The sequence below is a fragment of the Silene latifolia genome, chromosome 6 (genome assembly GCF_048544455.1).
Source record: "Silene latifolia isolate original U9 population chromosome 6, ASM4854445v1, whole genome shotgun sequence".
In the NCBI taxonomy this organism is placed as follows: domain Eukaryota; kingdom Viridiplantae; phylum Streptophyta; class Magnoliopsida; order Caryophyllales; family Caryophyllaceae; genus Silene; species Silene latifolia.
In genome coordinates, this window is record NC_133531.1 from 131,785,323 (window position 1) to 131,799,784 (window position 14,462).

The following is a 14,462-nucleotide window of genomic DNA, read 5'->3' on the forward strand; positions in this document are numbered from 1 at the left end:
GCCTTTGCTATGAAGTCAAAGGTATACTCGGGTGGGTATCGGCCCCGCCGCAGAATTGGGGTCACGGCATAGTCTCATGCAATGGGTGGACAACTCTCTCATATAGAAGCGTTTGTTGTCCTTTAGTATGCGAGTCGGGATAGTATCGATAAGGGTATACGCTCTTAAGCGAGTATTAGTTAAGTACTCGGGGTGCCCATTATGGCCATACTTGTCCATGGCAACACGAAGTTTCTCACAATGCTCATTAAAGTCGGCATCGGGTGACATGTAACAGATCTCGCGGGTGTACATTGTAGGGATCCATCCTACAAAGTGGAAAGTTAAACAAATTAAGACACAAGGGTGTTACCGTAGAAGGGTGTTAAGATAAAGGATTCATTCTCGAGGTTTAAGTGTGCGAAAGTTATATAACAAGTTTTCGGGTAATCTGTTGTAATACCGGGGTTTTGGTCAACTCAAGATCATCACGGTTCGCATTATCTACCAGAGAACAACCACTTTAGAAATATCAACCGTAAGAATACACGTAAACCAAAGATACAATCTAACATTGACCCCACCAAATTCCTCTCCCAAGTCGAAACTATTACCAATTCCGAACAATTGAACCATATGTGTATTCCTTCCGCCCTACTACTAATAAATCACAGGAGTATTAAAACATGCGATACATAAGCACTACTTAAACACCTTGAAACCATAGAAAACATAACACGTAATCAAAACCTTTTGACTCATCAGACATACAACACGAACTAGTCAATTTGTTTGAGGTAAATTCTGAAACATATTTCCCAATAAAAGTAACAACATATGATCCATGACAACAACAACATTACTTCCATATCACACATGTGTTTGACATTTTAGCAACCACATCATTCAATCGTGTCCAGCAACTTAGTATAACTCCTTTTCAACAAAACAAAAGATATCACATAATTAGCCTAAACATGTACATATACCATCATATAACTTGTAAAACATTATCTATGGCAAAAGATTAGCAAGGTGAACAAGTTCTCTGGTTTGCACGGTTTGAACAAATAGGCAACTCGCGGCTCAATTAAACGTAACTATAACGACTATCATTTGAACATACACCTAACATGTGGATCATCAAAGAGTTATCCCATTATAATTGCCAACATAGCTATCATAAACAATATTTGTTAGATTATAATTGATAGTAACGACTCGGAAATATAGGTATGTCAAATGTCGTGCTACAATTGCAAGAATCACTTTAGCGTTTTATGACGATATAATAACGAACATATTCAATAAGGAATAACGACACGGTTTATTATCATGTTATAGGTTTTAGGTTCAACTGAATTAATTTAATGCAATGGAAGCAATAAGTATAACTATAGGCACACAGACTCACATAAAGGACCTTAGAACTCAGATGACATCCGACATGTGGGAACATTTAGACATAATCATTACTACCATTCATGTGTAAACATTTAACATAGTTATTGTAAATATTCATGCGAGGACATTAGGACGTTTAACGCCACCAAAATTTTACTCAGATATGATAACATAGTTTGATATCTATGTATACCCGACCACTATACAAATATGATGAACACATCAGTGATATTACAACATGCCACAAAATATGCAAACAATTGGACTCGTACACATATTTCCCCCTCGATTAAGAATCAGATTAATCTATTCAATTTTACTCATACTATCATGCCAACAATGTTATCAACTAAGTTTCAATTTTATCACTTGTTAAGTTACATAACTACTGAACATGCGTGCGGTTACCTTCATATAAAAACATTATAATTTCACATTACTAAGGCTCATGAATTAATCAATCAACTGTATGAAAACTTAACATAGAACGCACATTTTACAGGTCATGATTCAGGTTGTAACTTTCAAAAATCACGAATAAATAGCCGCTCAACGAAAACTTGAGTTATATTACTTTTCATAACATACCGAGAGTTAATAATTCGTGATAAAAAGAATGAGGTCCAAAGTTCAAGAATTCAAATTTTTTTTTAAAGGATTTTACAGCTCAGTTGGTCCAAACAAGTACATGACAGCAATCGGTCCGAAACTTGGGTCAATTTGCAAAAATTACCGTTTAATATAAGGACATCAATAATTTTCATGGCTTATCAATTTGAAAACATAAGCGAATCTTCTAGTCGATGGAGTTGGAATTATGCAAAAATCATTTATACAAATTAAATGAGGATTTTTTTCAAAATCGTTGGTCAAAACCTCACTGCACAGGAACTTCCTGACCACAGCCCACTAAAACATTTATTACTCCTAATCCGTATATCCTATACACATGAAACCAACGCCAAATGAACACTAACTCACGAGGCTAACTCTCATAAAATTTTCATCCATAGGAAGTTAACAGAAAAGAAATGACAGCAAGATCAATTAGGGAGTAAAATCAAACAAGCGTGTTTCAGCACTAGGTCATTCTTTACTATGTTACAAGCTCTTATGAATCCACTATGTACACTAACCCATCCCAACTTAAATCTCACACTTTGCACTTACGTAAACGTCTATCCCATAGAATCCCTTCGCATCTCGACCTACTCCTTACATCTAAGTCACGATTGGTATGACTAGGAACAAGCAAGTTAATAGTGTTTCTAATTACTATCACAATACTATACTAGCATGGCTTCGGGATCACATAACCGCATATTACTAGACATAATAGCACTATCAACACGTCATTCATATCCATCCAGATAAATATCGTCAATTTGCAATTATTCTCACGCTCACGATTACCACAATCCAACGCTTCGTTGATTATCAATATGAACACGAAAATTTTATTTCTCATTTCCACAACATCATATGATCACGTCATCATTCATACAAAATACTTACCGTAACGTTGTCCTGCAGAATGGTTAGAATATATGGGTCTCAAGGTATACATCAACTCGATTATATCCAAGGTTTTCCTGCTAACTACCCCATTCACTCAATTTTCTCTCGGGTTACCTGGTTCAAAACTGAGAGGGCAAAAGAGCACGTATTAAGGGCGCCTTCTTAACCGCAGTGTGAGCTCCTAGCAGTTTATTCCCAGAGGTTCATTTTATTTAGACGCATCCTACGCTCTTTGGGTTCATTGGTTCAGGCCTGAGGATCGTTCTCTCTGATACCACTTTGTAACACCCCGGTTTATGAAGGAGCCTTTGGCAAGACATTCCCTAATAAACCGAACTGTTACCATCTCGGTTCCCCGAGGTAGTGAATAACAAATTAAACTCCAAGGCAACTTATATAAATACTCTAACTTAATTATTACAAACTTCTTTTTTTTACAACAATTATAAAGAACTACATAAATGGAAGTGGAAGTCTTCTAAATAATGATCTAACTACTATGTCTTCTGACCCAGTGTCTCACGCCCATCAAGCTCCCGTCCTATCTCTTAAACCTGTCAAGTCTGCTAGCCAATATTTGGGTCATCACAGGTGTTCACGAATACACAGGGTCAACCATGAGGTTGAGTAGGGAATACAACGAAACAACAAAATATGATATGCATGTTCCTCCGTCACCTCCATCTCCATCTCAACTCATATCTCATAACCCGGACAACCTTGACCATACCGATCCCCGGTAGACTATATATATCGACCAGCCGATGATCGACACCGCACTGTTGAGGACACCAGGGCAAGTCCTGCAGAACCAGCCAGGGCCTTATCACAACATCACATCGTATCTCATCATCGTCACCACCACACCATCCTCCAACTCCAATGTATATGCAATGCTCAGCAGTAATCAATGCAACATAATATGTATATCAATGAATGAAATCATGCCAGCTATCAAAATAATGAAATAACATAATCAACACGAGCAGTTCGATCAATCACACTCCAAAGATATGAAACATAACATAAATCACAACCACGAACAAGTCAACGATCACAGCTTGGTCACATGAAACACAACAAATCAACACAAATTAACAACACCGGTAAGTCAAGTGTATTTCCCTACCTCATAACTGCAGTCAAATAGTCAGAAGCTCAGTGCTAATCCACAATAATTCGCCCTCTGAAAGATAATGAAGTGATAACCGATTACTTAACTATTCCCGTTCCCAAAATAGAAGTTACTAAAAATAGAATTTCTTAAAATGGAAACTTTCCCGATATAGTAACTTTTTTCTTTTAACAAACCCGACTCAAAAACCGTCTCTAATTATTTTAAGAGACTCGGGAATTTAATTTAAATAAATTATTTAAATGACTCGGGAATTAAATTAAATACGAATATGATAAATAAAAGATTAAACGAATTAAACGATTTAAGAAAACCCGAATCAACCATAAAACAACTCGAGAAACCCGACTCCACCACCCGTGACATCTCACTCGCCCAAACCCCTCACGCGCCGCCTGAACCACCGCGACAACCGCCAGGCTTGCTGCCCACTTCGACCCAGCCACCAACAACCAAGCCCCACTGGTCGATCGCCGCCGGCGAGTCGAACCGGGGCGACATTGGGCCTGGTTCACCACCGTGCCTCACCACAAAGCCCCTACACCACCCCTCGGCCACCACCACATCAACAAAACACTAATTTATCACCACCATTCTGCTCGCCGCCAACCCACGCACACAGACACCATAGCGCCACCGTTTCGACCTCCCCCTAGTCCACGGTGGCACCACCCCAAAACTACCCACCTAAACCCGTCTGAAAACCGTAACCAAAACCCGTTTTGGCTACCCCTGTCGCTGCCGCCTTTCACAACCACCATCACCACCCAAAACCTCCCTAACCACCACCACTACACTCGTCCCTTACCACCCTACTCCCTTACTCTACCAACCACCACCAGCAATGCCTCGACAAGACACGAACAACCACCAAAAACTCGACAGAAAGATGAAAACAGAGGAAAGGGTTGACTCTTACCTTTTTCCGCCACCACAACCGCCACCAGGGCCACCCACGGCCGTCGACAAAAGCCCCTAGCTCTTCCTTGCTTCATTTGTCAACACTCACGCCACACTCTCTCCTTCTCTATGCGTGAAATCCGGTGTTTTTGTGTTGGTGAAGGAGGGAGGCGTGTGAGATGAGGGGTGTGTATGGTTAGGGTAAAACTAGGTTAAAATTTAGGTTAAAGATCAAGTTAGATGGTAAATGGGTCATGGGTATGGGTAACGTGATTGGTAAAAGGGTAAGCTATCGTTCAGTTAAACCCGTCTCAACAAGCTTACGAGTAACTTGGTCTTACGATATCAACACGACTAAACAATTAACTCGACTCAATTAGCGATATAAAATACGGGGTATTACAGAAAGACTCACGAACGATCAATTGCCTTGAGAGTGATTAAGGGTCATTAGAGGAGTGAAGAACGTAGTTTAGCTTTTGGTAAAAATGAATAGGAACTATTAAACGAGGTTTATATAATCTTTAATCACCTTTAATCAAACCGCAGAAATTAATCCCGTCAGACCGGTTACCCGATCGAGTACCTAGAGTACTCGGTCGAGTACCCGTACTCAGCCGAGTATTACACTACTCGGCCCAGTGTTCCTGGACTGTAGCCTGACCAGAAAACACACGACACCTACTCGGCCGAGTTAGCCCTATTCGGCCGAGTAACTAGCCCTGGAGGTTTGTCAACTAACATTCTATTGTTGGTGATGAGTGTTGAGGTTCATGGATGAGAGAGGTTACAAATTAGTAACCAGGTTTGTGGAGAGAGAATGTGAGAGGAGAAAAAGTATAGTGAGTCATGATATGAACCTTGAAGAGGTTTATTTGTTGTTGGTATGCAATTTGTAGGTAAATGAGTTTGTAAATTAGTTTATGTGGCATGAGAACAAATCTCTTGGAGGTTCATCTATTGCTAATACCCTTACACATACTCTTAACCTATATACTATCTCGTGTACTCCTAAATTTTTTCGTTTTCTGAGATGTACCTTTCGTTTTTCACAAAAAAACTTTGACCAACAATAATTCTCTGTTACGAGTTCAGAAAACGGTAAATTTTTTTCCAAACAAACTATCTCGTCAAGGAGTTGAATTTGAAAAAAAAATTAACCGTTTTTTGAACTTGTTATGGTTGGTCAAATCTTTTTAACAAATAAACTTTGACCGACCATAATTCCCGACTACGAGTTGAGACTTCGGTGGATCCTTTTTCAAACTGAAAATCTCTTAAAGACGGTCAATTTGAAAAAAAACTGTTCGTATTTTGAATTTGTAGTCAAGAATTATTGACGATCAAAGTATTATTGTAAGGAAAGAGGAGTATATTTTAGAAAATAAAAAAATACGGGTAGACGAACAAATATCACAAAATACAATAGGTCTTGGTATAGACGGGTGGGGCGAACAGACGGGTAAAGACCTCTAATAAAATGGGTAGGGGGACAAGGTGGGGGCACCCCCCATGTGCTTCCTACTTTATGGCAAATGGGTATTTTGTGAGGTAAAATGGTATCCGTCTATACGTATAGACAGATAGTGTCCGTCTATAATGAGAATTTGTGCACAAAATATAATAAACGCCCCAGTTTTTCAAAATTTGGACCCCACGGCCCCACATCTAATCATCACCGCTTGTTTTCCTTCTTTGTACTTCGTCTCCACTCACAAAACCCCAACTCTACTCACAACAATGAAGGAACAAAACCCCAACTCTATACGACGTCGTTGAAGTCGATTTCGAGTATGAATTTGATGCTGCTCGCTTTTTCGTTTTTTCCAAACCTGAATCCTAAGCTCCTAATTATCCTCCTTCTCGTAATATTTCTTCCTCCTCTTTTCTCCAACCCTAATTTTTTCGATTTTTTGTTCGGTTTTTAGTGTGTTGTGTTTTTTTGGCGTTTAATTTGATTTTTTTTTGGTTTGGTTTTGTTGTTCAAGGTTTTACCTTTATGCGATTGTTTGTTAGTTGATGAACTGCAGATGAAAATGATGTAAAGATTGTGTCTTTTGACGAGCATTTTAATTTTATGTGTTTGATGATATGATATGTTGATTTATTTCCATTTGTACTGAAGCGAAGCGGAAGTCTAGTTATCTTTTGGTTTTTCTGCGTTTTTTTTGCGATTTTCATGATGGCCAAACGGGACATAGTATTGTTGTGTTGATAAATACGGAGTACGTGGTAGAATATGCGGGAGTATTGGAGGCAATGGAATAATGTTGTTATTGCTTGTTGAGTTTACTCAGGGTTTAATGGTGGTTGAAAAATTAAATGAACTAGGTTAAATCTAGAGCTGGTTCTGTGAAACAGCAGATGAGTCATAATTGAGCAGCTCTCTGTAAAGTTATGGTGCTTCGGAATTAAATGACTTGTTGAAAAATTTGCAAGCTTCACTAAAGCATATACTGTTGTAAAACATATTCAATAGCTGCAGCTAACTTAGTTTCTGGCTTTGTATTATGTTGTTCATTGAGTTACGTTGTGGAAGACGAATGATTCGGCCTGCTTTTCCATACGAACGCCTTGGTTGTTGTTAACTTTTAAGTAGCATGCTTGAACTTAGGAGCCGATTAGCCCCATTTGACTTTTTCCTTCTCACATAAAAAGTCAAACAAGGCTAATTGAGTGTAGAAGCTATACATCAACAAGAGACTTTAGGGACTTGGGACTTGGGATTCAGGGGAATTTGATCTCTAGACAATATACTGTTGTAGCTAGATTCATTTTGTTAGCCTTAAAATGATAGTTTCCAAGCATGTCTGTTTTCTGAATTTTGCCTTGCTTATTGCTGACTCAAACTTGCAGCGTTTGTGACTAAATTATTTCAAATGGAGGGCTTCTACTCACAAAATGCAGATGCTTTGCCCTTAGCTAATTACGATGACGGCATCGGTTGATGCTGATGCTGATATCCATCAACAAGAACGATATTCCTATCAGATTAAACCGTACCAAGGTATTCCTTTGCTGAACTGCCGATACTGCTTAACAGAGTGGCACATCCGTCAAAGTTCAAACTTTTATTTTTAATTATTCTGTACAATTAACTTGATCGCTTGGGTACTGTAACAGAAACGAGTAACCAAGCATTGTGGAACGCAAAAGGTGGCAGTTTACAAGATGCTAAAAAACAAGCAGAGTGCTTATTTGGAGGTACTAGTGGAACTCATTGATGGTCATTGTATACTCTTACATTACTTTTGTTGAAGTAGCCTTCTGTTAAGTCCATGTATTCCACAGTGCGATTTTCGTTACTTCATCTTGTACTTCATTTTATTTGCTTGTATCAGGTCAGTCTACGGGTTTGACATTCTACAATCACTTGGCTAATGATATGAAGAAAACAAAAACTAAATCCCTTGCTAAGCCACATATGCCAAGGAACTCAACTCTAATGAAGCCTACTGCCAGTCAGCTTGCTAAGCAGAAGCAGCGGCGACAAACTATTGACGTTAGGTAATTATTTGCAAGTGTTCATGTCACCTGGATTTTCACATACGAATTTGGTTTCAGTTATTCAACTTTCTCCCTTTCTATTTTCAGTTTCTTCACAAACCGAATGCATTTTAAGATACATTCCAATTTATGATTTACTGAAAGCATCCCCGCTTCTAACTGAATTGTTATGTTGTCAGATTTAAAATAGGCGAAGGTTTATCAACTTCCCATTGTGGAACTGAAAATCAAGCTCCAAAGAGACAAAAGCTAGATGGAGGTCTCTCACGTAAAGTATGGTTTCTACACTCATTTTGTTTTGAACTCTCTGTTTCCAGTCTTTATTAATAATTTGCTTCTGTAATTAGTTTTGCGCTCTACGTAATTTTATCGAAGCATTAAGCGTGATAGAGTATTGATTAGTTTTCGCTAGTTTTTTTTACTGGGTTAGCTTTTTGATAACGAAATTCAGGTCCTACACTTGTACTTGTACACTGGGAATTGTGGTTCTCTGTAATGTACGTGTATTTGGTATTTGCAGGTTTGTGAGGCCTCCCCTTTTTTAGCTGCTTGTTTTTCTTCAACATAATATGGAACTGGCCTTTATGCTGTTGATTTCTCTTGCTTTTAGAGCTGGACTTCTAGGTAAGTTAGCTTACCGTCTAATGTATATTAGTTTAGTATATAAATCATGTTTATTCATATATTCTGCGAACTAGTATAGCCAGTCAACTAACTCTAGTTAGTTAACTCCTACTGACACGTGTAGAGTAGGTTACTAACTACACATTCTATTTACTCTTATTCTAGAATCTTCTCTGTTCTTCTTGTGTTCTTCCTAAAGCTCAAGCTTCCTCCATGAAGGAATGTAATGTGTGAGTTGTATTGAATAATATGCAGAGTACTTATACAAGGTTAGGAGATATCATAGCCTAATTACATGGGATATTATGCTAATTAGTTAACACAAACTAGGGAACTATAATATTCATTATACATAAGAATATATGCAATATATTCTAACACACCCCCGTAGTCGAAACCGGAGGAGGACGAATGTTGAAACTAGCACGGTGGAAAAACGAAGGTGTCTTGACCCGGAGTTGTCAGGCATGGTGATATTGGGAGGAAGGAGGAGATCAGTCTTTTTTGACATCCTTGCCACGAGACCAAGCCTAGTGCCTCTGATACCACTTTTGGGAGATTAGCGGCAATCTCCCACTCGGAACGGAAGCAACCAATCGACAAGTAAACCATAAAAGTAAATAAATGTAAGCAACAATAAGATAAGACGGTAGTTAAGGTTAAGCTCAGAGCAAAACCTAACCTTTCAAACCGGAAGTAAAATCCCCTAGCCAAATAGACTAGAATCAACTATAATAATTATTCCCTAGCCAAATAGACTATAATCAACTATAATATTAGTAAATGCCACCAATATTACGTCTAGAGTAACCTTCTAAATTATTGTATAAAAACACCCGTTATAGTGTCTCTCACCCTCACACCCGTGATCTTATTTGATTATATTTTTTGTGAAATATATTTTCCAAAAGACTTACATCCTTTATATAGTCATGTGAAGTGACGTTATATTTTAAAACCATAAAGTCACTTCACTTTATCAAAACAAATGAAGTAAAACAATTTCAGGGACGTAGCCAGGATCAAATTCTTGCCCGGGCCGAAAAGTATAATACATAAGTACTTATAAAAGCAAATATTAATCAGTACAAAGGAATGAATGCTTAAATAAAAACAGGAGAAAGAGAAGAGTAGTCTCATGATTGTTAAAGTGATCAGAATTTTTTGTTGACAAACAAGAAGAAATCAATGAAGTTACCATTAAAACCAAAAGAAGATTAAAACCCCAGCAAGAAGAAAAATTTTTAAGAAAAAAGAGGTGACCTACAAAAGTTTAAAGGTTACCTGTCAAAACAAGTTAGTAAGAGGACCAAAGCAATACAAGTTAAATGATGACATAGATCAGATTATTATGAGATAATGAATAGTTGGGATTATTTTGAGAATTTGAGTGATAGTTTGGATTATTCCTATCAAATAACCCTTTTAAAATGACCCAAATCTTTCTAAAAATGTGGAAATTTGTTAAGGAATTGACGATTAAGACCTAAACTAAAGGGAGTAAAATTAAAGTGACCCAAATTTTGCTGAGACATTTGAAAATGCAGAAATTTATTAAGAAATTGGCGAATAAGATCTAAAATAAAGGAAAGAAAATAAGCGGGCGTTTGGTTGAGGGTCTATAAGAAAGAGAAAGGGAAACAAAGTTATTGATTCCCTTTGTTGGTGTTTCTTTGACACAAACAAAGAGAATGCAATTCCCTTCCTTACCTCTCAATCCATCTAATTCCTTACCCCCCACTCCCCAAGGTATGAGAATTCATTACCCTTGTTACTCTTCAACCACCTTTTTTACCTACCACCACACCACCGCCACAAACCACCACAACACCACTGCCACATAAACCACCACCACAACACCACTACCACAAACCACCATCACAACCACCACAGCCACCCCACTACCACCACCATGACGCCACCGCCGCCACCGCCGCCGCCACCACCATAACCACCCTACCTAAACCACCACCAAAAACCACCGCCACAACCACCCCACAAAAACCACCACCGCAACACCACCTCCATAACCACCATGACGCCACCATCACCACCACCACCCCACTGCCACTGCCACCGCCACCACACCACCACCATCACCACCACCACCCCACCTAAACCACCACATGTACACCAAAACAAACCATAAACCACTACACTTCATTTTCTTGATGTAACTAAACAACTAGTTAAGTTTTAGGTAATCCCTTACCTTTCCTTCTCTTACCCTTTCTAATTTCCTTTCCCTTTCCCTTTCTCTTTCTCTAACCAAACGCCCCCTTAGGGAATCAACACTTATTTCTCCTTGGGTGCCACGTTGCCTAACTAACTCAGCTAGATTTTGTACTTGATATCATATCCACGTTGTATGTATATATTCCATAGAAGTGGGCAGGGGCCAAACCCGGTTTGGCCCAGCACTAGCTACCGCCCTTGAACAATTCATTCGTTTTCTACACATTCTTACGCAAATGAATTCAAATTGATTCAAGTCTAACATGCTACATGTGCATTATAACATTGTAACAATACTTGCTTTAAGGCTTTACCCAACATGAATGTATATGATCATGGTTTTTTTTATTTTACTATGTTATAGAGCAACTAGAGTTGTTGAAAGCTTCCCGCTTCATTTGTCGACATGTCATACATCAAACAAACATGATATTTTTTACAGAAATTCTTTCATAAGAACTCAACGGCCAACATTAAATTTATATTTTTCACAAGGCTTTGTTTATTTTGTGTATTCTTTACTTCTACCATGTTATGTACCCGGTCATAACTCGAATTTAAACTTGTAACCCAAAGTCCCTACCCCACAACAATTCAAACTTCCAATACAAACATTGACATATATGAATCAAACTCGCCTCTTTTAAAACTCAAGTGCTTGTGTACCAGCTATTGAATAATTGAACGGATTGATGAATTTTATTGTTTGTCTAAGTTGCTAAGCTATTTTTACAACAATGGTCTTATTGTTTCTTGTAGGTGCTGACGGGCATGAGTATCACGCCATTGAAAGGGAGAAATCCACTCAAATATTCGCAAAATCTCAAGTGCGACGGTCGCCACTTTTTTGAATAGTGACCATTTCTGGAGTGACCATTTTTTGAGACAAAAAAAACCATTTTTTTTAAGGTGGTCACTATTTAACAAAGGGCGGTTGCTTTTTGAAAAAAAAAAAAATACGGAAAAGACCGTCGCACAAGAGAATTACTGAATGCCGGAGTTGGATAAGACGTGATTATTAATCTTGGTAAGTGAATGAAAGAGTGATTATTAAGAATGAAAGAGGTGTAATTTATTTAGACTTTGATATGCTAACAATCTGTATTGATATATTGATTGATTTGGGCTGGCCCAGAAACTGATTACGAATAAGGCCTTAGGGAGCCGGAAATAGTAATTAACTCAAAACACCGTATAAGGAGTAATTAATTAGGTTAAGGATTTCATCAATTGCAATTGCGATTTGCAGCCACACAGGAAAAAAAAAGCTTTCACCGTCAAACATAGTTTCATGGACCCCTTTCTATTAAACTCTATCCTCCATTATTTTCTCTTCTCTCCCCCATTGTTTTCTATATTCTTCATGTATTCTTCCCTTACATCCACAAACCAATACCCACAGATCAACACCATGCACATCTTCCCTTGTACCTATGGTTTAAAACCTGGTCTCGGCCGATTAATGGCCTGGTTATACGGACTACGACCGATGCCGATTCCGATTCCGAGATTTTAAATCTTGCTGGTAACGATGGTCAGGATTTTCATATACCGAGTGGCGGATCGGAACTTGAATTATTGGTATGTATGTATTCAGTAAGATTTATTATTTTACTAGAGTAATAATCCATATAAAGTGTCCAAATGATAAAACGATTATTGCAACGAACATTTATATTGCTTTCTTGTCTCCCAATCGATTATTCATACTATCATATCAGGCGATGTGTAATAGGTAATGAAAGTTTTTTCTCCATGTCTTTTTTGTTCGGCTATTTCTCGATGCGGTGAGATAGATCCAGAAATTTGAATATTGGTATGCATTTTTATTTATAAATTTTTTAGATTTGGACTCCGGTAATGTTTTCTTCGACTATATCGACTAATTTTACCACCGGAAGGCGACAATACGTTGCGTCTTTCTGCCCCAAGGTGGGGTAGCGCTCGCAAAAGCTTACCCGACCCGCGAAATCAGTCCCATACCGTCCGAAACGCGATCCCATAGAACCTAAAAATTGGGCTGACCGAAACCAACCCGAGTGCAAGCCATAACCGAAAACAAATTTATTTGGCACAACCCGACCTTTAACGACGAATTTGAAGGGAGAGGGATTTTTATGGATATACCATACAGGTATGGAATTAGAACTCCATACTTCACAAGCGTTTGGCTCGATCTTAAAATGGATTTAATATAGTAATAGGGTGGAATGGATTTAGAAACCTCTATATACATGGGTATGAGATTCTAAGGTGTTCGAATGAAATTAAAATCCATTGAGGATCTAAATGTATTCTAAAATCCTCCAACCAAACCAAACACTACAATAGATTGAATCCATTGCAATTCATTTCAAAAGTTCCAATCAAACACCCCTTAATAATGGAGGGTTACCACATATGTTTTGAAAAGGGGAGGGGTATCATATAGAAATTGAAATGTGAATTTTAAGAAGGCATCTTTTTTCGAACAGCCATTTATTGCGTTTCCATCAATTTGTTTATAGGAAGAGAAGAGCATCTTTTTTTGAGATACGAAGTAAATCAAGTTTGAATAATGTTTGATGTTAGACTTTAGACGTATAAACAATGTTCTAAATCCTACATTATTAAAATATATATACTGATATGCAAAAGTAATTTAATGTACATGTAAAAGATGTTCTAACATAATAAAATGTCCCAAAACCCTTTAAGATTACACAAATTTACAACGGAGGTATAAATCCATCTAAATTCACACTTTTTTTTGGAGGTGAGGTGCTTTCCATCCCTTCGTTGTAACTTATAACGGTTGTATGTAAGACTTACCGTAAGATTATAATGCTCCAAAATGTTCTAGTAGAAAGTTCAAATTCCTCCATTTTAGTTAAAAAAAAGACAACCAAACAAGTGGCTAGAATCCCAATTCATGAGATTTTTAAGTTCCCATCTTTTTAAGGGGCAACCAAACAACTCCTATGTCGTTTTCGGAAAAAAAAATACTGTCATTTTGCATTTTTCTATGTATTAAATAAAATTTTATTTTCCAAAGCACGAAAAATTAGGAAAAAGAGGTAATTTAAGCCATTTTATTGGTGGAAGAAGTTAGCTCTTCAAATTTTCAAAGAGCATTTATAACACCTAATTAGTAATACAACATTGTCCAATACTTTTTTAT

At 37.8% G+C, this 14,462-nt stretch overlaps 1 protein-coding gene across 1 annotated transcript; it reads left to right on the forward strand.

The window, feature by feature from the left end:
* Positions 1 to 6,639: 6,639 nt before the first annotated feature.
* LOC141587296 (uncharacterized) lies at positions 6,640 to 13,125 on the forward strand. The gene is made up of 7 exons (XM_074408744.1): positions 6,640 to 6,801; positions 7,793 to 7,943; positions 8,060 to 8,140; positions 8,278 to 8,443; positions 8,623 to 8,716; positions 8,964 to 9,067; positions 12,062 to 13,125. The coding sequence occupies exons 2-6, from the start codon at positions 7,868 to 7,870 to the stop codon at positions 9,009 to 9,011; spliced, it is 465 nt and encodes a 154-aa protein (XP_074264845.1). The 5' UTR covers positions 6,640 to 6,801; positions 7,793 to 7,867; the 3' UTR covers positions 9,012 to 9,067; positions 12,062 to 13,125.
* The last annotated feature ends 1,337 nt before the right edge of the window (positions 13,126 to 14,462 follow it).

Coding starts and splice junctions, on each gene's coding strand:
- LOC141587296 (XM_074408744.1), top strand. CDS start 7,868: ATGACGGCATCGGTTGATGCTGATGCTGATATCCATCAACAAGAACGA. Junction 8,141..8,277: donor AGCAGAGTGCTTATTTGGAG/GTACTAGTGGAA, acceptor TGCTTGTATCAG/GTCAGTCTACGGGTTTGACA. Junction 8,717..8,963: donor ATGGAGGTCTCTCACGTAAA/GTATGGTTTCTA, acceptor TGGTATTTGCAG/GTTTGTGAGGCCTCCCCTTT.